Source organism: Cryptomeria japonica, chromosome 10, assembly GCF_030272615.1.
Source record: "Cryptomeria japonica chromosome 10, Sugi_1.0, whole genome shotgun sequence".
Lineage (NCBI taxonomy): Eukaryota > Viridiplantae > Streptophyta > Pinopsida > Cupressales > Cupressaceae > Cryptomeria > Cryptomeria japonica.
In genome coordinates this window covers 542981388-543007408 of record NC_081414.1, presented here as the reverse complement: position 1 = coordinate 543007408, position 26021 = coordinate 542981388, and the positions used below count along the sequence as shown (strand labels likewise).

Sequence of the window (26021 nt, the reverse complement as noted above, 5' to 3'; positions counted from 1 at the left end):
ATGAATTAATAACTATATGAAGAAATTCAAGAACATTATTCAACCATGGAAAATACTTATCTCTTTATAGGCTGGTCCACCAACGTTCTTCCTACTCTCACTCAGTATTGGAATTTCCAACCATACCGAAGCATCTAGTGATGATGGCTGTGTGGCCTTCGGCCGTCGCCATCACACATCGCCTATCTTCAGCGACAATCATATTTACACTCAAGGATCGCTCAAAGCTGAGAAGCTTTCCAAAGATCATAGAGTTCAGTTCCACGAATCACTAAAGAAGGGTAAACCTTAAGGCCATCAGCCCTAGAGGAAGGACTCTCAAGGAACTCTGTGAGGCTCGTCATATTTCGCTCCATATCAACTTTTGGCAAGTCGGGCATATGTACAACCACCTTGAAGCCAACATCTTTAGCCAAGCAAAAGACAATCAGTTACTGCAGCTACAATGTGACCTTTGAAGGTGTCATGGGCAACATCCTCATAAGTGCTCTAAGATGGACTCTCCTTTCGCCATCTTGATGTGAAGTTGCATGCTCCATCCAACCTATCTTCAACTATGAGACTGTGCATCATCTTGAAGAAGTGATAAGAGCAAAAAGAAGATAAATAATTAGAGTCAATCTGATTACACCTAATTCAAACCAAGCTCTGATACCATGTTGATTTTAAGTAATCAGATTAGCAATATAGAATTGAAAATCAGAATGCAAAGTAAATCATACACATAACACACATGTACCTTGGGAAAACCTCCCTTTTGGAGGAAAAACCCAGCAACCAAAGATCTAGATTAGGCAATAACCAATTGAGTTTACAATGAGCTTCAACACATGAAGCTGTCAGCAAATATGCACAGAACCCTAGGGCAGATAGCGATCATAAACTTATCTGCAATACAACTGTTGTTGTGGCAAGGAGGATGGCAGATTGAGGTTGTTGTCTACAAGATTGATCTGCTGTCACAAGGATGATGTTTCGCTGACCCTCAGATGATGTTCGCTGCCCCCTTTAGACCAGTTCGCAGTCCTTCAAGGGAGTTCGCTGTGCCTTGATAAGGTTCGCTGTCCTCTAAATGTAATTCACTAACCTCTGTGTATAATTCACTGATCACAAAGATGATAGGGATTGTATTTCCTGAATGTGTGTATGAATAATGATTGATGCCTTGTATTTATAGGCGACTTAGCCCTTTAACTTTCCCAAGTCAGCTTGCAAGAATATTGTGCCAAGAGTTTTACACGTTACAATTATATAGGTCAAGGTCTAATTACAAGCTACATATTTGATAGGTCTTGCCCCATAACAATTACATAATACATAAGTTGAACGCCCAAATAGGGCCTTCCCTATTATTATAAGTTACAATGGGGCCCAGCCCAATTACATGAATAACTTAAACTAGAATCCGATCTTAGCTACATATTTCAACATGGCAGGTCTTGATGATGAAGCTCAAGGGGTCAAACTCAGCTTCTCCCAAGAGATTAAAATATTTCTCATAAAAAACTTCCTCCTCATCATTTTCAATCCATTCAATACTTGCATTGATTTTGTCAAGGTCTGTCAAGTTCAATCAGCTGATCTTGCTTGGTACTACCTGATATTGCCAAATTGAGGTCATACATTAGCAGTCTACACGAAATAAGCTCTACAAAATAGAAATCAACTTTTGGAAATGAATGAAAACAACAATTATAATTTTTAAGTAATTACCAATTGCAGTTTAAGGTGGAGGTTGTGGTGAACAAACACCAAATCATTCATGCATTGTTGCATCAAATGATTGTGTTTCTTGGAATGTGTGTTCAAACACACTCTGAAAATGTTCACAACTGAATGAATTGCATGATTGGCTTAAAAGATGTATTGCCATCCATTGAAGGTTTTTGGTGTGTATGCCTAAAAAATCCTACCACTGTGCTGAAAAGCACAAATTTTAGTCCAGGTTTGATCATCTACAATTTAGTCAATACTTCATATCCATAATAATCTCATGAACAATATAGAGAAATTTTCAAACATTTTTGGATTCTATCCGGTTGGAACGTGGCCCTGCCTTTTATTGAAGCCTTACTAGAGAAAGAAATCCTGGTTTGTATATAGGCAACTCTCCCATAGCTTCATGTAGCTTATTAGAGTGTGAATAAGTCCCTCCATGCATGTGAATAGGCCCTTGGTGACCTCCACATCATCTCAATAGTAGGTGCTATAGAACAATGATGGATTGAAAAAGGATCCAACAACATGGAGGGGGAATCCATTTGTTGATCCCATTTGTTATCGATTATCTGCCACAATGGCATCTATTTGTCCTATTAATCTCCGTTCTAGTTTTGATCACCTCCTTGTCTCTATCCATGACCTTATAAAAATAGCCCAAGAGGGATTTCTCCTCATTGACTAGTCTCGAAAATCTTACTAGAGGCTTTAACAATTGGACAGCCTACTCTACCTCATCCCAAAAACTTGTAGGAAAAATGTAGTTTGCCATAGTTCAGCCATCCATTTGACTGGCAAAACTACATTCCAACCACGCTTTCAAAATGAACATTCATTTTAAATTCACTTTCTTGTTGGCAAAGAGTATGCAATGCAATGATGTGAGTAGTGAACCTCATCACCCTTGGCTAAAACAGTTACTTGCACTCTATGAAGGTGTGCATCATTCTCGACACCCTCATGTGATTGTAAATGAACTTTGTTATTGTGTGGGCCTTCTATAAAATCTCCTTAACCCATTCATGTTTTCTATTGTTCTTTATAGTCAAATCAAGATAGTGTGCCATGCATTGGCTCCAAAATAGAGTGGTATCCTTTTCCTTTAGAAGTTTCTCAATAGCAACAATAGTAGTGGCATTATCTATAATAATTTGGACCACATTTTGTGGCCATATGTCAATGATCACCCGATCAAGCAACTTCAATAAAACCTTTCTAGATTTGACCCTATCCAACTCATCAACAAATTTTAGAAAGATAGTGCCAATGTCGGATGAGACAAAGAAGTTGATAGGATTAGGGCTCTTTCTATCCATACACCCATCTAACATGTCAACGCATCCAATATTTGTTCACTCTTGATAGTGTTGTCAAACATTAGTCATGTTAAGTTTTACATCCTTCAGATAATTGATCTTCAAATCTTCATATGATAGGTCTTTGAATCTAAGACTTACAATTGTAATGACATCCCCCATATCTTGTTGATATGGAGACCTAGAATATTGAATGTCAGGCTAGAAAAATACTAGAAATCCCTAATGGCCTTCTTTGCCTAATCATAAACATTCTTCCTCCATCTTGTACTCTCAAAAGTAAGTTTCAATCTTTGTTAGTGTTTAAATTTGTTTATTGCTAGACAACACAAAATGGAACAACACATATAATAGAACCATTGTTCAAATTATAAGGTGAAGCTCCCCGAGATTGACTAAACCTAAAACCTAAAGTTATATACAGATTTACACTTACTCAAACTATACAAGTTTATAAATGGAGATTTTGTATAAATGTATATTGCTAACTGACTATGCTTTTGCCCTAGATGCAAGTGCCAAACTATCAATAGTCAAGATTTGCAATGAGATTTTCAGATCCAAGGAGAGTAAACTAATTCAAGCACAAAGACAACTTCCTGCTAGTTGATATAGAGACCAGTATTCAATTGTGACAGCTTTTAAAGGAAAAAACATAGATGAATGTTGATTATTGGCTGAATCAAAGACCAATAAATCTACATCAATGATAATGAGTTAGATGAATGAACACCTCACAGTTTCATGAAATAAATAGTTAAAGTGAATACAACGCTAAAATTTGGAAAGACAGATTTTGCGAATATGAAGCTTAACCAAAAATAGTCTTTTGTCAATTTAATTAATGAAATTGCAAACTTTCTGTTATTACACAATTACTTTTGTTGAACAATGGCTTCTGTAGCATGGGCACGAGTTCTACCAACACTCAATAAGTTTCACAAAAGTACAGCAACTTGGCTAACAATGTTTGTAGCATAAGTCTAACATTAATTATCATTTCAAATTATGTGCTCAGTGCACTTATTTATAAGCTTTCAGAGGCAACTTTGGGGATCAAATAATAATATAATAATCTTTTAAAGCCCAGCATTGTTTGCAAATAGGAAACAAACACCTCAAATAGCCTAAAATCAATTCATTCTTGCTTTAAATCTGCTTTAAGAAACAACTTCTCCCTTTATTTCTTAAGGAGGTTGATGCTTTCATCTTAAATTGTGTATATGTTCCTCCCAGTTGTCTGAAAAAAGCAACTAATTTATTTCCTTAATATGATTTAAAAAATAACATATAAATCTATTTTAAATTAGTTTTCCTATGTGCTTTTTGGTAGTTGATTTTTGCAATTTTCCCAACCTAAAGCTACTTTTTTTTCAATGACAATTGACATTTTGTCTGCTGTCCGTTGAGTCAATAATGCCTCTTTATCTAAAATAATTTGGGCAGCTTTTGTATGTTATAATATTCCTTTTTTAATTCTGTAATGGAAGATTCAGATGTGAGAAAAGAAAATGAAGATGATATGAATTTGGTTATACTATTTTCACATTCTATCAAGTAGTATAGCTAACTCTTTGTCTTATTTTATAGGAGGGACTAAAGGAACTGTGGCATGCCGCTTTCCCAGGGCTAGAATTTAGTGGGTTGATTTCTGAACAATGGAAGGAAATGGGATGGCAGGGAACAGATCCTTCTACTGATTTCAGGTATTTGTTTGTAGAGGTACATCTTTTGGATGGAATCGATCTTTTTTGTTTGGAAAATTAAAAAAAACCTTTAAATTATATATCAAAGTTCAAATCTTGTTTTCATTTTGTCAATTTCACAATCACATGATTGATTTACTGCATCATGATTTGTATTCAACTGGTCATGTTTACCATATTTTGGCATCTATCTTGCAGGGGTGGTGGCCTCATATCCCTAGAGAACTTAGTATTCTTATCAAAGACATATCCTGTATGTCTCCGAATTCTCTATTTTCTAAATTGTATATTAGTTTGTGTTTTCTTTACTATGCTTTTAGAATTAAATGTTGTTTGAGGCACTGTCCTTACTACCATCTATAGTATGATGGTCGGTGATAATATTATCAGTGACGATATCCATGGTAATGATATCAATCTTTTGTGGTAGCTTATTTGACTTAAGATCCCGGGATTTCAAGGTCCACAATATTAAACAAAGTCTTCTGAAAAAAACTGCAATTTTTTGTATCACAAATTGTATTGAGTTTTGCTCCCAAAAGACTTGTTTAACTTATTGATCTTGATGTTCTTGTTGATGGTATCTTTGATGATGATTTTTTCGTGATACCCTCTTTTTTGATGATGTTGTGTTCCATTAAATCCTTGTCCCACCTACTAGGTTGTCTTAGTGTAATGTCCCCTTCTCCGCAGTGATTAGTTCATTTGGCCGTTAGCCTATTTCGGAGGCCCGTAGGCTAGTCGGGAGCATAAATTAGGGTTTCCTATTTTCTAGGAGGATTCTTTGGTGTTTTAAAGGGTTATATGTGGGAGTTTGACAGTTTGGATTCTGGAATCCTTCTGGGTTTTCAGAGAGCTTCAAGATGGTTCGACATGCATCTGCATCGGATGACTTTTTTCAAACTTACTATTTTTAGTAAGTGTGACGACTGCTCAGAATGTGGTTAAAATCACTTTGGAAACACTTACTATTTTTAGCAGTATGCTATTTTTAGTAAGTACTATTTTTAGCAGGATGTTAGCAGGCCTGTTCAGATGGCTATTTTTGGTAGGTCAGTTTGAGCAGTTGGTCTTTTAGCTTTTTTTGGTGCTATTCTTGGCAAGGATTCTGCAGCTCAGCTCAATGGCTATTTCGGGTAGTATTATTTTGGCAGGATCCTGTATTCACTCAGATGGCTATTTTTAGCAGTTCAGTTCAGAGCCCCAACTCAGTTCAGTATTGGTGATTTCAAGCACTTCAGTCTCCGACTCAATTTGACAATAATCAGTATTTGAGGAGAAGGTATTTTTAATATATTAATACCTTAGGTATGAGGTATTAATATTTGATTATTTTATGAATGGACGACTTAGGAAGGGAGAAAATATTAATTTTATCCTAAGTCTATTTGGGCGAAATTTGCATATGACTTCAAGGGGGTCGTCATGGTGTTAATAATTAAAGTATAACTCAAGGCAAATGGGGTGATTTTCTAAGTATATTGCCTTAGTAATATTTTTTATTTGGAAGTCATAGTTGGGCGCCCACTTTACACTTTATTTTATGACACTTATATTTATTAAAAAGGGCAATTTTCGGTGAATGTGAATTGGGTGAACTTGTGCAATGAAATGAAATGAAATGCAATGCCAAATGTGGATGAAATGGAATGACATTTGGTTTGGGCGTATTTGGAGTGCATTTGAATTTGAATTTGGCTTGCAAAAAGTTATAAGTGACTTGGGCTCTCATTTTGGCATCTCAGACAATTTACACTGTTATGCTGTCGGATTGACTCCAGACAATTTTCGAGGTTGAATACCTCCTAGGGCTCTTGACAGACTTCGAGTGTGAGATATCACTCCTAGCTGTGATTGGATCTTCTGAATGTGTGGTTCGATTTTAGTGTGCATTTTCAGATTTTCAATGTGGTGTGGATTCCAGTGTTGCTGGTTTTTGGTGTGGCTGTAGCACGTTTTAGTTCATAACTCTCAGTTCGTGTGTCAGATCCTTCTGGGTAGTGGCTTGTTCTCTTCCTATGCCACAGGTGATCAAGTCTGTAAGTTTGTAGAGCTTAATGTTGAGTATTTAATTTTTAAATGCAAATCGTACTTCTTTCCTAGCCGTACCATGCTGGGCTGCCTGGGAATGCGTGCATAAATTCATTTGGGGGTTTTGGGTGCAGTTTGTTGGTTCTAATCTCATCGCCTGTCTTTTATCTCTCATTTGCATCCATTTGGGGGTCATTTTGTTGAGTGTGAATAGAGTTACAAGCATTTTTGTGAGTTTCTAAGCTGCTGGTTTGTGTGTTTTCGGTGCATGGGTTGCATATCAAAATTTGAAAAATTGTTAGTTTGTAATGTTTCCTTGTGTGGAGTTGGTTTTAGAGTGTGTGGGTTCTTTGGAGTGTGTTTAGAGATAATTTGAGTATGTGGGGAGTGATTTAGAAGTGTTAGTGAGGATTTTAATGTTGCTGGTCTGTATTTCCAGCCTGTTGTTCATTCATATCAGATTTAGTTTTTTGGGGTTGATGCTGGTTTTCAGGTGTGTGAGTCTATGGGTGTGGTGTGAAGAGTCTTGGTAATAAGTTGCAGCTGTTAGTTTGGGTTTTGGCATTTGAATATCCATGATGAATCATATTGTAATGCTTGTTAGTAGTACTAGCAACAATTTATTTGAACTCTCTTAGTCCCATTGCATAAGTGGAAGAGGTTGGCCTTGCCGCCTAGTTTGGATAATGATTCTAGTAATTTTGTAATCCATGTTTGTATTGTAAAGTTGATTAGTAGTAGTAACAACTATATACTTGGATTGTTGTTCTTTGGCCCATTGAATAAGTGGAAGAGGATGGCTTGTCGCCTTCTTATTTTTTGTAATTATGTCCTCCCGCTGAAGAAGCGGTTGAGTTGATTGTAATCTCATTTTCAGTCCTCCCGTTGAATAAGCGGTGGAGTTGATTGCTATTTCATTTCTAGTCCTTTCGTTGCGTAAGCGGTAGAGTGATTGTTCTTCAGTTTCTTGCATCATCCTTGGTTGGTTTACTGTCAAGTGATTTTTAAAATTTTCCATGTCCCGCTGAAAAGTGGAAGAGGCTGGCTTGCCGCCCAAGCATTGTATTATTTCCAGTTATTTGAAGCTAACGATCCCCTCAACACCGTATGCTCTCACCTTCACATATTGGGCACTTGGTGATCAGAAAGTGGAAGGGTTACAATTTCAGCATTATTGTATCTTCATTTTCTAACCTTAACAGGTTCTTGTTGTGATTGTAATTGGAAATAAATTGAAAAAATTGTTGGGATATTACACCTAGCAAGATTTCTTCCACCCACATATATGCATTTTTTAAAAGAATATCTTGATCCTTTGGAAATCCTAAACTGGCATTCCACTTCCCTCTCTTTAAATTTCCCAATGTGACATTTTGTTCATTACCATCTAGATATTTCGTAAGGATCTTCTAGTTATTTATACTTAGACGTCCTAGATAAAATTCACATCTCAAATAGGCATCTTATAACTATCTATTTATATGTCCTACCACAATGTACTCCTTAATAAGCCTTGCTTAAATGTCATACATCTTCACAGCTTGTTGCCCTGGCTATGATCTCTCGACTTTTTCAGCTATCCTAGTAGGACATCTTTAACCTTCATAACTTTTTCAGCTTGGTGCATGCCATTATAAGATGCCCTTTTTGTGGTCATCACAATCTTTTATTAAGAAAATTTCTCATCCCTTTTCCATGCTTAATTTTGAGCTTGTTACTTGTCAAATTCTTAAGTTCCTATTTTTGACTTGTGTCTTAAAAATTTAGTCATTCTCAAAGTTGTAATTTGAGTTGGCCTTTGTTGTGACCATTGTTTATCTTCTTTCCTTTCTTTGTGTTTGATCACTAATCTTTTCAAAACACAAGATATGGAATACCATTGCAAATTAGCAATGATAATTTGTGGTTATATTTCCTGGGTTGAAAAGCAGAAATGGTGATTTGGAGATGTTTCTGCTTGGTCAAAAAATGACAATGACAACCTTGCAAAGTGTCAGTTTGAAAATACATCTGCAAGTCTGGGAGCTATGATCATATTGCAAAATGTTTTCATGGAAACAAGTTTTTGTAGTTTCATAAATTGATGTATATGAAATTTCTTAATAGAATTTTGCTAGTAATAGAGAACATTTTGGCGTGACAGTGAAGAGTTCTTCATATGTTCATTTTCCTGCCACATGTTTACATAAAAAGAGAAAATATATTAAAGTTGCTATTATAAAGTGCCAATTTAAATAATATAAATTATTTATTTCTAGTACATATCTAATTAGTAATTAATTGATTAATTAAGCAATTTATTTATCCACTGTTAAAATAATTAATAAATGAGGATGAGGCAAAATTGGATTTGTTATTGATTAGTTTTATCAATATGCTACTTTGAATGGATAAATTTAAGGAAACAGACTTTTTATATCTATAAATATAAATGTCTTGATCCTATTGCTTATTTCCCATAATCACTCTTTTGTTCATAAATCTCTTGAGATAAATGGAGGGATGCAAAGGAAGATTTTAGAAGCATTGAAAACAAGGCAAGTGAAGTTTATGGTCATTGTGGCTGACAGAAATAGAGATTGAGCCTCCACATCATCAAGTTGATCTTAATTATTATGTTTCAGTCCCCATTAGCTAAATTGAAAATTGGAACTTCGAAATTGTGTGTGGAAGTGGAATAATGACTTGGAAGTGACACTATTCTTGTGAAAAAATAGAGACATCGCTCTTGATAGTTCAAATCAAGCAGAGGTGGGAATAATGAAAGTTCACTTTCAATTTAATTCTCTCTCCACATTGGGTGCATGGTAGAGGAGGCCATTACATCATATTCTTGCTTTGTCAGGATTGTCAAAAATATGGCATGAGGTATTCATCAAGCAGATGACAGCCTCTCTGTCAGATATTTTTGAAGGCATTTGTGAAACAGCCATTTGAAGGACATAGCAGACCTATACCATTGTGGACTATTTTTTATCACTCTACATATCTATTTGTTGCTGTTAGTTGCTCAAGACAAGAAGAAATGGGCCACATATGTGTGGAGAGTTTGGATTTCCACGTAACCAAGCAGAAGATGGAACCAAAGGATGAGCTGCTCTTGAAGATACATGGTGGCATGTGAAGTGCAGTGGCTTTTGAAAGACGGCAATGCCTTACAAAGAGGGTGACCTATTGTATTGGGAGAAAACTGCTTCACACTTTGTGTGTAATAGAGGGATAGCACCTTAAATAGAAGAATGATGCCATATGGTGGACAACAAACTGATAGGCAAACATAAATAGTCAACAAGTGAATTGAAGGCTATTTATGAAATTACCTAGCTGTTGGTTGAAAATTTTGTACACTCGGGGAAATATACAAAATTGTGGTTTCAACCACAGCACACGAGTAAAAACTCTCCTAATTAAGGGAAGGCTCCCCCTATCTAACAAAAACTGAAATAAAAACAAGATGGGACAGCAGTCTTCCTTCTTTCTTCAAGAAAGACAATATCCTTTTCTCTTCACAGAAAAGGATAGCGATTGAACATGAATAGCAGTAACCACTTTCAAGTAAAATGAGAGAAAGGAAATGAAGTTTCCTGAAAGCGCAAAGACTTCCATCACTTCCTTCGGGACGGGACAGCAATATCAAGCTCAAAGACTTGACTATTAGAAGTCCTATTTACCCTTTGCTATACTAAATTTTACAACGAATAAAAGACAACAACTCAAAGACTGGAATAATTTATTCTTTCAACACAAAGACAAGAACTAATGCAAGCTCAAAGACTTGCTGCTATTTCTCATCAAACAATAATTTTTCCCTCAAGAATAGACGCAAGCTCAAAGACTTGCTGCTCCTTCTAGAGATTTCCTATTTTAATTAATCTTCTCTACTTGTAGCTTAAAGACTTCAAATTAGATTGGACTAAGCTCCTTTAGAAACACTTTGCATAGAATAAATAAAAAGAGTCAAACTCAAACTTGTAGCTCAAAGACTCAAAACTTGAGTAATCCTTCTTTATTATTCTTCAAAACCTTCAATTCACATACATAAGCTCAAAGACTTCTTGCTGTAAATTTGGCAGAGTTTTTGCTTGCTTTCCCAAAAGATAAAGATTACAAAGGACCCTCTCTTCTATTTATAGGAGAGGAGCCTTGAGAAAAAGGTGGGAGGATCCTAACTAACTTGAGAAATTTCCTCAACCACCAAGACCTATTCAACAACTAATTATGACTTCATTAACTAACTAATACTTATTCCAACTACAGTCCTAATCGGACACAACTTGTAGTTGCCTTACAAGTAATTACAAAAGTGCAAGTAAGGAGTTAACTTGCAATTACAAAAATGCAAGTGATGACAACTTGCAATTACAAAAATTCAAGTGATGACAACTTGCAATTACAAAAATGCAAGTGATGACAACTTGCAATTACAAAAATGTTTTTACTAATAAACTTGCCGAAAGGGAAACTACAATTATGAAATTATAATTTTAAAATTTTACAACAAGTGTTAAAAACACTTAAGTTGCACCTCTTGAAGATATGAACAATTCGAACTTCTGAATAACTTTCTGCAATTCATCAGGATCTGGTTCATGAGTGTTCATAGCCACCACCCTAGTCTTTACAACAACATCATGGCATTGGCATAGCATGGAGTTGCCCTTTTCCAATGCGGACCGGATTTCCTGCAACTCAGTTTGATACTTAATCAATATTTGAATGGAAGCGACTGAGAATTGCTCACTTCTCCATTCATCATGAATCTTGAGTTGCAGATCTGCAATAACTTCTTCCTCGGGCAGCAACTCATCATTTTGATTTAAAATGTCGCAGGATGCCTTTTTACAACGAGAGGTAACATCTTGAAAGACTGCTTCACGCAACTTTAAGGTCTCATCAATTTCTTCAATGAGTGACTTGAGAACAAGAGATTTGTTCTCCAGAAGTTCCTCATATTCAATGTACATGACTCTGGAAGGAATTACGTTGTGCACCTGAAGAACGCCCAACTGATGTTGAGGCATCTTTCGCCAAGAAACTAAATTTCTCTCAACCTTATCCAAATTGAGTTTGAAAGCACCCAAGATTTGATTTAACTTATCTTCAATGGTTTTCGATTTAACCATTGTTTCAAATACCTGTCTTATGACTTGTGAACATAAGTCATGCAATTGATCAACCCAGGTGTCTAAGGCTTGAACCTTTTGGGCGGCTCTCTCGATACCTTGGATTGGTTCACTGGCCTTGGAAGAAACAAGCACTTGGCCTTCTCCATTTGAAGGTAGAGTAATACTTTGGATGGCTACCATGAGTCTTTGATTCTCTACTTCCAATTGATCTTTCTTGGTCAAAACCTCATCATACCGTTGTACCAATGTAGCCACTGTTTGTTGAGCATCATGTTTGACAACCTCATGAGTCTGCTTACCCAGTTGCACTTTGGTGATCCGATAATCAGCTGCTTGCATTTCTTCAACTGGTTTATCTGATATTGGTTTAGCGATTTCTACCACTCTCATCCGATTTTCATCAATGATCACCCTCAAAATTGTCTTTGCCCTCTTAATAGCTTTAGGTTTTGATTGTTTCAACTATTGGTAGTCAAAGGCATTAGGTGAGATCACCTGCTTCTTCCTCTTTGTAGTGAAAGAATTGAGCCATGGAGGTAAAGCCATTAACTCTAATTCTGGGATAGAGGGAGAAGCAGTTTCTGTTTGAACAATTGTGGTGATCTCGGGAGAAGTGTCCGTCTGGATAGCCACCATAGTCTGCTGAGTGACGACAGGATGTGATGAAGATGTCATGAACTCATCAAAACAGGTCATAGAAGTATCAATATCAGACACAGGTACATATGAAGGATCATTTGAAAAGATATTCAACAAATTTTCCTGAGAACGACCTTAAGATGGTTCTGCTGCTGAAAGTGGAAGGACATTCTACGGAGATTCTGAAATTGAAGGGGCAGATTGAGAACTCACATCTATCACAGGAGGAAACATGGGTACCTCAATAGGAAGTGAAGAAAGAGAATTATGTGGGGACTCTGTAGAAAGCGACTGGGGATTTAATCCTCGTACTAGAAGAGAATGCACCTTCTTTATTGTCTAGTTGAATTTCAGACTTCCGCCCAAGAGGACCTGTAGAATCATCTTCTTTCCTAACCTTAATCTTAATGAGCTTGACACCATTGTTCTTAAGCCAGATATTGGTATTGGCAAGAACTGACTGAAATCTATCCAAGATAGAAGTGCCTTCCTTATGGGACCAGTGGATAGAAGGAAGTGCAGCCTCATCAGCATTCTGGTTGACAAACTCAAGATCAAGAATGTTGCCATCATCAATCATCCCTTGTGGCACGTTCATGAGGTTTAGATCCACAATCTGTTCTGTAGTGAGTCGACAATAATCCATCTTGCGAATCTCCTTTCGGTACGGAGATCAACCCAGATATCTTCTATCCGATGTACATGGATGAAGGTCTTCTTGATCTTCTCCTTCATGCCTCAGTAATCGAAATCAGCTCTAGGTTTGAATCTTTTGAGTCTAATTTCCTGCAACTCGGTCTCCATAGCCCTGGCCTTGATTGAAGTCATTAGAGAATATTGACCAATCTTCAATGGGTTGTTGGAAGAAATACCCATGCCAACCTTGTGCTTAACTGACTGATGTGTATGCATAGCAATGATTTGCCTTCCCAATTCCATGAGAATAATCTTATCTATTGGGTATCGTGGGAGCATGTAAGGCTGCCCGCCATAGCATCCAACTCTCATGTACGTAAAAGTTGGAAATTGGAGAAACAAACAACCATATTCTTTCACCTTTTCCCATGCTTCATCTGAGACTCTTTTGTTCTTCAGGTTCTTGTCAAATTGACACAGGTAATGACCAAAGAAAGCGTCTTGAACCCTTCTGAAATGAGACCTACTTGATCTTAGAGGCAACTGATCATAGTATTCTCAAACCGGTACAAGCATATGGTCACCCTTGGTGGAAAGACCTGGAAATGTCTAAGTGACGCAGCAATATACACGAGATATGAATTCATGTAGAAGGTGAAAGTAGTAGAGACGACTGCAAGTTGTTCACACAAAGCATCACTGATGATCTCACCCCAACAGATGTGCTGAGACTGCCTTATTAACATAATAAATTGGTAAATCCAAGGTTCAAAAACATTGGAATGTTCCAATCCCATCATACGACTCAGAAGAGTAATAGTATCACCGATCTCATTCTTGAAATCAAATCGATATAACTTTGCCCATCTGGTAAGCACAGTGTGAGGTTCATGAATCCATTTGTTGATATGACGCTTACAGTCTTTCTCCCTTTTGGCAAAGTATTCAGTTGCACTTTGCTTGGAGATCTCTATATAAATGGTTTCAGAAGGTATTTTGAAAACCCTCTCTATAGCTTCTGCATCCAGGCGAATGATCACTTCTCTATCATCATTTTTAATAACTCGTGTCTCTTTATCAAAATGATGGGCACATGCTAGAACAAATTCCGGTTCTAGGGCAGCAACTGGAAAGGATGCGGCATGATGGATATGGCTGTCCAACAACCGTTGCATATCCCCCTCCTTCGAATCTTCAATCTTTTGTATGAATTCAGACATGTCAACATGCCCTATCTCGGTATCCTTGATATGATCAAGGGAGGAGGAAACCTGTGACTGCGGAACTTCATTTTGGTATTTATCATACCTATATTTCATCTTTTTTGGAGTGGGAGATGATGGTACATCTGTCATCTGGAAACAACTGGGAATGCTGCAATGTAAATCCAAGAGTATCAAGGCAACATCAAAGTCAGTACCTTCAGACATTTTCATTCCTCCAAATGGGAAAGTTCAACTTTCGTACTTTGGCTTTGTGAGAGGAAATATAAGAGGTGGAAAAATAAGCTTTTGACTTATTTCGGGTTTTGAAACATGTTTTGCAAGTACACAAGAGGGAAGTACAAATGTGTAATCGGGTTTCCAAATTCCGAATGCAATTATACTTGCAAAACACGAAGCATGAATAAATGGAAGGAGAATGAATTTTCAGTTTGGAAGTTGGGAAGAACACATTTGCAATTGGTTTTCTAAATCCAAATGCAAACTTATTTACAAACTGAAAATTGAAGGAATGGATGAAAAAATAGTATTTAGGCAAGTAGGAAATGGCGAGGATGATAAGTACGGATGAGGGAATTGGAAACGGATAGGTAAAAATGAATTTCAAGAAGATCACTTGGAACTTTATCATGCCAAAATGGAAAGAACTTTCAACTTGCAATCCGGATTTCAAAACCCGAAATTGGGAAGAACTTGATTTTTTCGTCATTGAAACTTGATTTTTGGACTAAAGAAGGTTAAGTCTTTGTCCAAAAAGGGAAGAACACATCTTGAGGTAGAACTTTTCACACTTGCAAATTTCTTTGCAAATTGGGAAGAGCACATCTTTCTTATTTTGAAACTTGATTTTTTTTTTTGGACCAAAGAAGGTTAAGTCTTTGTTCAAAAAGGGGAAGAACACAAATTTTCCTCTTACTTGCAATCGGGTTTCTAAAACCCGAATGCAAGTAAAGAAGGAGAATTACAAAGGGGAAGAACAACTTTACTTTACAAATTTCTTTGTAAAATGGGGAATTTCCTCTCATAAACCCGTTATGAACATGAACAAAACTAAAACTAAACAAGAAAATGCAAGGAAAGAAATACAAAAATAAAAATTACCTTGCAAGGTTGAGAAGAAATCCAAACTTGGAGAATCAACCCAACATGGAAGATGATGCCCTTTAAATAGAATTTACACAATGGGAAAAACTTAGCCATGCATTGTGACAAAAGCAAAACCGATTTGCTATAAAAATGCCATGTAAAAATGCCAAGGAAGTAGTTCGAAACTGATTTCATTCATCATTAAATACAAGACAAAGCAAAAACGATTTAGGATTGAAAGCATACCTTATAGGCGAAGAATGCATTTTTTGCAAAAAACGTGACTGGTTTTTAGTGCCTTTTTGCAAATCCGAAACCAAAAATGCCCATAAAATGGTTTGATAAATGCTTAGAATCCAACGCATTTATGGTTGAGTTAAAAACGCCTTAGAAATAGATGGATTGAAACCCCAAAACCATGGCAAATCGCATAAATGCATGATTAAGAAAAAACGCTTTGAAGAAGACAAATGGTGAAAAAATGGTTTAATGAATGCGTGGAAAATGGGTTTGAATCCTTCAAAGTTGCAGCAAATCCACACTTGGAAGGAATCCCTACATTTCCTCCAAAAAATTCGAACCCAAATCAGCTTGCAATGGCATGGAAGAATTTCGGGTTTTGAAAACAAAACAACAAGTTTTATAAAATGTTCATATTTTTGCCTCAAGGCAAATTTCGGGTTTTAGAAAAGAAATTACAAGTTAAATTACTTGTAATAGGGAAATAGAATTCCCTTTACAAGTGATTTCACTTAAAACATGTAAAGGGGTTTTAAAATCCCATTTACAAGTTTTATTTTAACTTTATAAAAATAACTTTAAGTTACAAAGACATGTAAAGGGGTTTTAAAATCCCATTTACATGTTTTATTTTAACTTAAAGTCAAACTACTGGTAATGGGGGTTTTAAAACCCTCATTACAAGTTTTATAAAAACTTGCAGTTGGATAAAAATTCCCATACAAGCCAAAAAGCTTCAAGGGGGTTTTGAAAAACAAATTACCAGTTACTGGTAATTATTGAAAAATTCCCCTACATTGAAGCAAAAACATAGCAAACGGACTCGAAACGTGACGAAATTCGAAATGTAGCTTGGGGATAGATCAACGATCGATCCAGTCCAAGGATGGGGTGAATTTTTGCCTCGGGAAGCATGCCATAGAGTAAAATTTTTCATTTTTTAACAAAAATTTCTATATGATAGTCCAATTTTTGAAATAAAAAATTGAGGACAACAATAGCCAGATATCAGACAGCTTGGACAAAGTGGCTCTGTTTAAGGGAGAATTGTTACAATACTACACACCATATGTCCATTGGGTTGACACCTTTGAAAGCCTTATATGGCTATGATGCCATAGCATTTGTGGAAATAGTAGAGTACCATGGACAAAAGATCTAGTTAAGCAAAGCCAAGAAACTTAGAAAGTCTAGGATCACCCAAAGAGAACTTACAAAGAGCAAAAAATAAACAAAAATATTGACTAATTAACATCAAATTGAGAGAAAATTTGAAGTAGGGGATATTGTTTTCTTGAGGCTACAATCTTATAGGCAATCTTCACTAAAAAGGAGTAAAGTAGAGAAATTGAAACCAAGGTTCTATCGCCCTTATAGAATCGAAGGATGAGTTGGTGAGGTTGCATACAGATTGGAATTACCCAAAAATAGTAAGATTCAAAATGTATTTTGTGTCTCTTGTTTAAAAAAGAGCTTTAGGAAGTCAACTCATTCCTTCATTAGAGCTATCCTCATTGGCTGATGAAGGAAGTTGATCTTAATTCTTGAGGCCATTATAAATTTTAGAGAAAGGAAACTAGAAATAAAACAACGAAATATCTAATTTGATTGAAAAATCTTCCTAAAGGAGATGCTACATGGGAAAGTGAGGAAATTCTTCAACATCCTAATTTACAAATGCTTGAGGACGAGCAACTTTGGGAAGAGTGAACTATAATGCTCTCCTTAATTTTATATTAAGGGGGGCATCCTTTTCCGTGCCATATGTTGGATTTTTCTAATTTCCTACAGATTTCTATCATTCATTAAGATGTTTTATGAAGGAAAAAATAGTTTAAACCAAATCATGGGCAGTGCCTATTTTTATGAGACAAAAGTTAATTAAAAATTAATTTTTTTCTTAAAGGAAAATGAAGGGTGATTTCCTTCAGAAGATAGGATATAAAAGAAGTAAACCAAGTAGAATGGAAGGCATCATTGACATCTTTATATATTTGATTTTTTTTCCAGTGGAATAGAGATTGTTTTCTAACAGCTTGAGGATGAAACCCCTCTAGGCCTGAAAATTAAAGGATGAAAGCCCTTTCTTTTCCTTGCAGAGTTGATGGATGAAAACCCTTGACTCAAGAAGATTGGAAGTTATTTTCAAAACACATTTAGTATGTTAAACTTCTGCAAACTTCAACTAATTAAATAATTCTATAAGAGCAAATATTTGACATAATTCTAAGCTGATTTTTAAGTGTCCAAAACAACAAAAATCAAATTTAACAGCAATCATTAAGTTAGTATTAAAATCAGAAAATTCTTATTGATAATTGACTCTGCAAATTTTACTGTGAGATAGATTTTATTATATTTAAGGAAAATAAGAAAAAAATAGAAAAGAGAGATTACAAATGGTACCAAAGCTGGATCTTGCTAACCTGTGAAAGAGAAGTTAACTCTGTGTTAGAATTTGTTGTCATTGATGTCAAAGGAAGTCAAACAATAAATGATGTCATAAGATCGTTGGGGAAGGTTTTTGTTGATGTTGGTTGGCAGCCTTGCTTTAAGGCAAATAATTAACTAATATCTTGGGTCAACTATAATGTCCCCACTTTGAAACAGGATTTAATAATAAATAATAATAATAAAATTAAAATACAAAAGAATAAAAATAACATTTAAATTAAAATACAAAATTAAATATAATTAAAATTTAATCAAAAGGTATGAAATGAAAAGTTGTGACTCCCTCGAACATGAGATATAAAAGGGAGAAGATAACCTCATTTGAGAGGGGAAAGGGAGTAGAAAAGAAAGAAGGAAGCATGTGAATCAAGAAAGAGTTAATGGAAGAAGGAATGGGAAGTAAATAAGGAAGTGACTCTTCCAAAGGAGCGCATAAATTATGAAAGGTTGTGACTCTTTCAAAGGGTGGTGATTGTGAAAGGTTGTGACTCTTTCGAGGGGTGGTGATTGTGGAAGGTTGTGACTCTTTTGAATGGTAGGCATGATGAAGGGGTGCGACTTCTCCCTCACAATGGAAGATATAAAGGGAAGAAGGTCTCATTTGAGGAGGGGGAAAAAAGAAGAAACATCAGATCTCAGGCATCTAGCACAGAGGACATTAACCCTTGTGATTTGGTATGAATAGATGAAAACAATATAATAATATGCACTTATTATATCCATGTACTTCATATCTTTGCAAACATTCTCTATGTATATCGATAATAAAGATAATGCTGCTTAATGTTTGTGTATTGTGATGCATAATTTGTATGTTATTGATGTCTCCAATTGTGGTGGAGGGATAATGGACACAATAGGGGGAATAGTGAAAGATTCCTCACTAGGTATGGTGCTTTGTAAAGATGGTTAAGGACCATTGGTTAAGTACCATGAGGCCACCTCATGATGATGGTTAAGGACCACCGGTTAAGGACCACATGAGGCCAAGGAGGATAAGGTCCTAACCTTGGGCCTAGGGCTGAGTCAAGGGAACCCTATTGCAATCTTCCCTCCAAACCCTATAGGGGTTAGTTGTTGAGGTAGACAAGTAAGGGGATCCTCAATCATAAGGGGGGAGAAGATAAGCATGATGGAGGGGAACGGTGTATAGGCTCCGCTAGGTATGCCACCTCATGAGCATGGTTAAGGTCCACATGAGGTCAAGAGGGACAGGGTTTCCGTTGTTGGGCCTAGGGCTGAAGATATTTAGGGCACCTCATCATGACCATCCTATCTCCATCCTCATTATGGTTGAGCCTATGAGATCATTTGGATTTATGTGCAATAAGTGTGTTTCTTGTTTAACCCTAGAGATGGATATATTATATGTATTATGTCTACATTATTATCTAACTTGGTTGCAAGTTTCCAAGACAGACTAACTTGATTCTATTCTTAGGTAAAGATGATCTCTCTAACTAAGTTATGTTCCTTGCTTCATTTGGATTTTGTTAATTCGAGGCAAACTACAAGGTAATCACAAATGGTATCATAGCATGATCCTGCCAGCCTGTAGGGTAAAGATAAATTAATGGATGCATTTTAGTCAAGGAGAAGGAATCTAACAATATGTGTATTTGTGTGTATGCTCTGTGTTTGCATATATCCATGTGTATACTTTGTGTTTTTACGTGTATGCTTCGTGTTTGGTTCATACTTGATGTGTTTCTAGCATGTCTATTTCATGAATATATGTAATTATTGTAAAAATATTCCTATCATCATGAGATTTCTATTTTTGGTTGATCTAGAATATGAGAATAACTAGAGTGAACCAAAAAAACATATGACATTGCTTGAGGAGAAACAATTTTGGGAAGGGTGGACTGTAATGTCCCTACTTTGAAATAGGGTTTAATAATAAATAATAATAATAAAATTAAAATACAAAAGAATAAAAATAACATTTAAATCAAAATATAAAATTAAATATACTTAAAATTTAACTAAGTTAATGAATGGTCAAAAGGCATGAAATGAAAAGTTGTGACTCCCTCGAACATGAGATATAAAAAGGATAAGAGAACCTCATTTGAGAGGGGAGAGGGAGGAGAAAAGAAAGAAGCATGTGAATCAAGGAAGAGTCAATGGAAGGAGGAAGAAATGGGAAGTAAATAAGGAAGTGACTCTTTCGAAGGGTAGGCATGTTGAAGGGGTGTGACTTCTCCCTCACAATGGAAGATATAAAGGGAATAAGGTCTCCTTTAAGGAGGGGGAAAAAAAAGAAGAAGCAACATCAGATCTCAGGCATCCAACATGGAGGACATTAACCCTTATGATTTGGTATGAATAGATGAAAACTATAATGTCCCCACTTTGAAATAAAATTCAATAATAAATGATAATAATAAAATTAAAATATTTAAAATTAAATTAAAATATAAAATAAAATAATTAAATATAATTAAATATGATTAATTAAAAATTAATTAAGTTAATGAAAAGTCAAAAGAAATGAAAGGAAAGGTTGTGACTCCCTCAACAATGAGATATAAAAGGGAGAAGAGAACCTCATTTGAGAGGGGGAATAATTTGGAAATGAGAAGTGCAGATCTGATTATGAGAGGTTGTGTCCCTTTCAAAGGGCATAAATAATGAAGAGTTGCACTCTATCAAAGGGAATGGTGAAAGGGTGTGTCTCTTGCCAAAGGGCATACATGATGAAGAGGTGTGACCTCTCCCTCACATTGAGAGATATAAAGGAAAGGAATCAAAAGCATCTAGTAATAGCACCATGGATCAGATCAGATCAGAATTGTTATTAAGTTATAGGCAGTAACATCCTTGTTCTTGGTGGTATGCATGGGGATGTGTTTAATAAGTATCCTTAATATTAAATATATGAAGCCCAATAATGTTCTTATGCAGAATTAATAGTAATACTAATATGGACTGCAATATGTATGATAGTCATACTTAATTTCATATACGTATGCAGAATACATAAGAAATATATATACTTATAGTCTAAATCGTGTTATTACTTTCCGTATTTAAGAAGATGGGATTGAGATGTTCCAAAGAGGGGCAGTCTAAATCCAAGCAATAGGTTAAGTCCCAAGATAGGGTGACGATCAGCGACCAATAAACCTTGAGGGTATAGACCCAAGATAGGTAAGGGCTTGGATTTGTAAACTTTGAGGGAACCTATTGTAGTTGGTCTCTAAGCGCTTTGGTAACATATGTAAACCCTTCTCCCTTAAAACTGAAGTAGTAGCAGGGTTTGATATCTATATTAAGAACTATGAATAATGAAATTAATCAGCTAATGAGGAAAATAGACAAGCACTTGTTAATAACTTATTGAAGAAAATCTATCAATTTTAGTATATTTAAATAGATCAGGTAGGGGACATTACAAAAACAATATAATAATATGCACTTATAATATCCATGCACTTCATATCTTTGCAAACATTCTCTTTTTATATTGATAATAAAGATAATGCTGCATAATGTTTGTGTATTGTGATGCATAATTTATATGTTATTGATGTCTCCACTTGTGGTGGAGGGACAAGGGACACAATAGGGGGAATGGTGAAAGATTCCTCACTAGGTATGGCACCATGTAAAGATGGTTAAGGACCACTGGTTAAGCACCATGAGGCCACCTCATGATGATGGTTAAGGACCATCAGTTAAGGACCATCGGTTAAGGACCACATGAGGCCATGGAGGATAAGGTCCTAACCTTGGGCCTAAGGTTGAATTAAGGGCACTCTATTGCAATCTTCCCTCCAAACGCTATAGGGGTTAGTTATTGAGGTAGACAAGAAAGGGGATCTTCAATCATAAGGGGAGAGAAGAATAGCATGATTGAGGGGAACGGTGTAAAGGCTCTGCTAGGTATGCCACCTCATAGGGCATGGTTAAGGACCACATGAGGCCAAGAGGAATAGGGTTTCCGCTCTTGGTCCTAGGGCTTGAGATATTTAGGGCACCTCGTCATGACCATCCTATTTCCATCCTTGTTATGGTTGAGCCTATGAGATCATTTGGATTTATGTTGTAATATGCTGGATAATTTTTTTTGTTTTTAGCACAATAAGAATTACAAACAAACACGTAACCCATTAAGGTTAGAAAATATAATCTCAATGCTTGCTGAAATTGTAACCCTTCCACTTTTTGATCACCAAGTGCCCAATGTGGGAAGGTGAGAGCATACTGTGATAAGGGATTCGTTAGCTCACCGATCTGCTGGAAATTATAAAGCAAGTACAATGTTGGGCGGCAAGCCAACCCCTTCCACTTTTCAGCGGGATGAAGAACAAGAACTTGGCAATAAACCAGCCAAGGGAACAAAAGCATAACTAGAACCAAATCACTCTACCGCTTATGCAGTGGGAGGACTTATGCATAAAAATTATCACTCAACCGCATATTTCAGCGGGAGGACAATACCACTCAACCACTTATTCAGTGGGAGGACAAAAGCACAAAGAAATTACAATCACTAAGGCGGCCCAGCCAGTCTCTTCCACTTATGCAGTGGGGATTACAATGAGCACTTCAAGTTCAATAAGAGGTTAGTACTACTAGCCAATGATACAAGATGATTACGATGAAGTACTACAACATTCAATCATAGACTAACACTGATTTCAGGCTAAAACATAAAAAACAACAATTCTAATATAAATACCAGCATCTCCAGAATTGGGCCAGCAACATAAAAATGCACATAACTCTTCCGAATCAGCTCCAAAATGTTCATGAACTTAGGCGAACAACTGCTATGACCATGGTGAGCTAACCAAGAGCTCAAACGAGCACCAAAATCACCACACACAAGTGGCAAGCAACCCAAGGCACTCCAGAAAAGGTACGACTAGCTGCAAATTTTGATTTGCTCTTAAAAAATCCACTCAACACCAAATCCAACACCCTTCTAGAGGAATGATCGCCTCTCCAGTACGCTTCCGATGAGCCTCTACCCAAAAGAAACAGACACTCAGGCAGAGAGTTATGAATAGAAATCTGTTTCAGCCACTCCAAATCAGCAACATAGAAAACTCACCAAAACTCTAAAACTGAAAATCCTCACACCAAAAACAACTCTCAATCACACCCACCAGCTAGGTACTGTATTGCAAGTATGAAACTGTGCTAGCTAGGAAGCCTCAACTCCGAAGCTCAGTTTTGCTCTCCATTTCGGCAACATAACAATGCAAATTCTTTAGATGGCCCAAATGAGAGCCCAAGGCTCTTATTTATAACTTTTTTGCTCCCTAAATTCAAATGCAAATGCGCCCAAATATATCCAAATTACATGTCACTTCATTATTTCCCCCAAAGGTGCCCAAATACATTTGAAAAATATAAAATAAGTCCCTCAAGGATGGTGTCCCCTTCTCTTAGGCAAGTTCAAACTTTTGCCTAGGATAATAACTTGCAAACAAGAAATTGAGTGATGCTCATAAAATAATTCGATTTCTCTTATGCCATTGACTTAGGAAAAATTGATAAAATCACTTGAATAAAATACTTCTATTTCCCAAAGTTGTCAAGAATAATATAATTAAATTTTAACCGTAGAATGTAGTGTTAATATTTAATAAATCATCCTGCAAGCCAAATACTGCTCAAAACCCAAATGAATTGAGGACTGAAGTGCTTAACCATCCACCTGACTGAACTGAATCTTTGAACTGCCCTACTATAAATAGAATCACTTGAACTGATACTTACTAAAAATAGTAAGTCAAGCAATATAGCTCCGAAAAACATCATCTTCGCACCCAGTGACAGAACATGGAAAACTTAGTAAGATAGCACCACCTAAACAGTCAATCCTTGACTTACTAAAAATAGTAAGTTCATGCTGCACCAATGTTTGAAACCCTAATTCTTCATTCCACATAGCCTTCGGGTCCCTGAGATAGGCCAATGGACCACTGAAAGTACATCATTGAGAAGGGGACATTACAGTCCGGCCTCCCCAAAATTGCTTGTCCTCAAGCAACTGTAAGGCTAGATGCAGTAAAATCTCCTCTTTTTCCCATGTAGCATCCTCATTTATTGTAAGTCTCATTGACTTACAATATGATTTAGACTACAATCCAGAAGAAATGAACTGCAATGATAGCATCTACAAATGCTTGATGACAGTTCCGGTTAAGCACAGTTGTCTGCTCTACAACACCAATCTCACCTCAACACTTCACTGAATGATAAATCTCTTATTCGTACATTCACCTCTCTGATAATGCAGACACAACACGGACACCAAAACTAAGTGAATAACTCACCTATATATACAACAAGGTCGGCTAAACCCTCAACCCTCAACTCACAATTACAAAAATTACATTACACGATACAAAGATCGATCACAGAACCAATATAATGATTTACATTACATAGCATGGACCTAATTCAAATTTCCAACAATCTCATCCACCAGAGATCACGTCAAGGTCAACCGCAATAGGCTACAACATCAGAAATACCGCATAACATGAAAATCAATACTGGTTGACAAAAACCACCAAAAACTCGCACAATGATCAATGCGGATTGCCAAGACAAATAGGACACGACTAGGAAACACCAGCAAGCACGTTAGAATCATCACCAACAACTGCACCAACACCACTTATCAAATCTTCATCGATCAACATCGAGAAGCTCAAGAACACAAACAATCAACAACTGTCACGAAGAAAGATAACTTGCGGAGCACCAAATCACGAACCATCTGAAATGAAGATACACAAGATCACCCCAAACAATATACCAAAACCTCAGCACAAGATCTGATCACACCGAAATATACCGGAGGAAATACTAGATTCTGCAAAACAGTGATCAGCATAACCAAACTACAAGACCGGATCAGAAGATCTTCCCAAACTCATCGGAATAAACCATAGGAATATGTTGACATCAATGACAACAACATATCCTAGTAGCAACAATGAACAACCATATCCAACAACTCCAACAATCTCCCCCTTTGGCGTTGATGGCAACATATGAATGTGAAAAACAGTCAATGCAAAGAAAGAAGATATCACCAGCAAACTCCCCCTAAGATCAAGATAGATAATGCAGTTTTTCACATGATCTCTCTCCCTCTTTGACAACAATGCCAATGATCTCCAAAACAAAAAATCAAACTCTCCCAAAACAGAAACATAAATCTCTCTCCCCCTGGGATAGGCAACCAAAACAACGGACTACTCCAGCAGAGGAGCAACACCAACGCACCAATCCGGATAAAAGAATAAGGCTCTGAAATTCACCGGATTGATGCAACTCAATGCATCTAGTTCTCGTCAGGAGGGGTGGATACCCCTAACTTGTCTCTCAAACAAATAAATGTATCTGCAGGCACAGACTTAGTGAAAATATTAGCAATTTGTTCCTTTGTAGATACATATTCGAGCTTCACTTCTCTTCACTGACTTGCTCTCTCAAGTAATCGTATTTGATTGATATATGCTTAGTCTTTGAATGTTACACCGGATTCTTTGACATGTTTATAGCACTAGAATTGTCACAGTAAATGACAGTAGGCTCATCATGAATAATTCTGATATCTTTCAACATTTGCTTCATCCAAACTATCTGAGTGCAAGCAGCAATGTACTCAGTTTCAGCAGTAGATAAGGATACCGAATCTTGTTTCTTACATGCGCAAGAGACCAACTTTTTTCCCCAAAATAATGCTCCACCGGTAGTACTCTTCCGGTCATCAACATCACCAGCCCAATCTGCATTAGTGTAGGCACACAACATGAAATCATCATTCTTTGGATACCATAAACCATAATCTACAGTCCCCTTTAGATATCT

General features: G+C 36.5%; 1 protein-coding gene across 3 annotated transcripts in view; it reads left to right on the top strand.

Moving 5' to 3' along the window:
* LOC131060775 (uncharacterized) overlaps positions 1-26021 on the top strand; it is a 64948-nt gene that overhangs the window by 4931 nt on the left and 33996 nt on the right. For all 3 annotated transcript variants that reach the window (XM_057994165.2, XM_057994164.2, XM_057994162.2), the window contains exons 3-4: positions 4626-4741; positions 4940-4994. In XM_057994165.2, coding sequence (XP_057850148.1) covers positions 4626-4741; positions 4940-4994 — 171 coding nt within the window. The remainder of the gene's footprint in view (positions 1-4625; positions 4742-4939; positions 4995-26021) is intronic.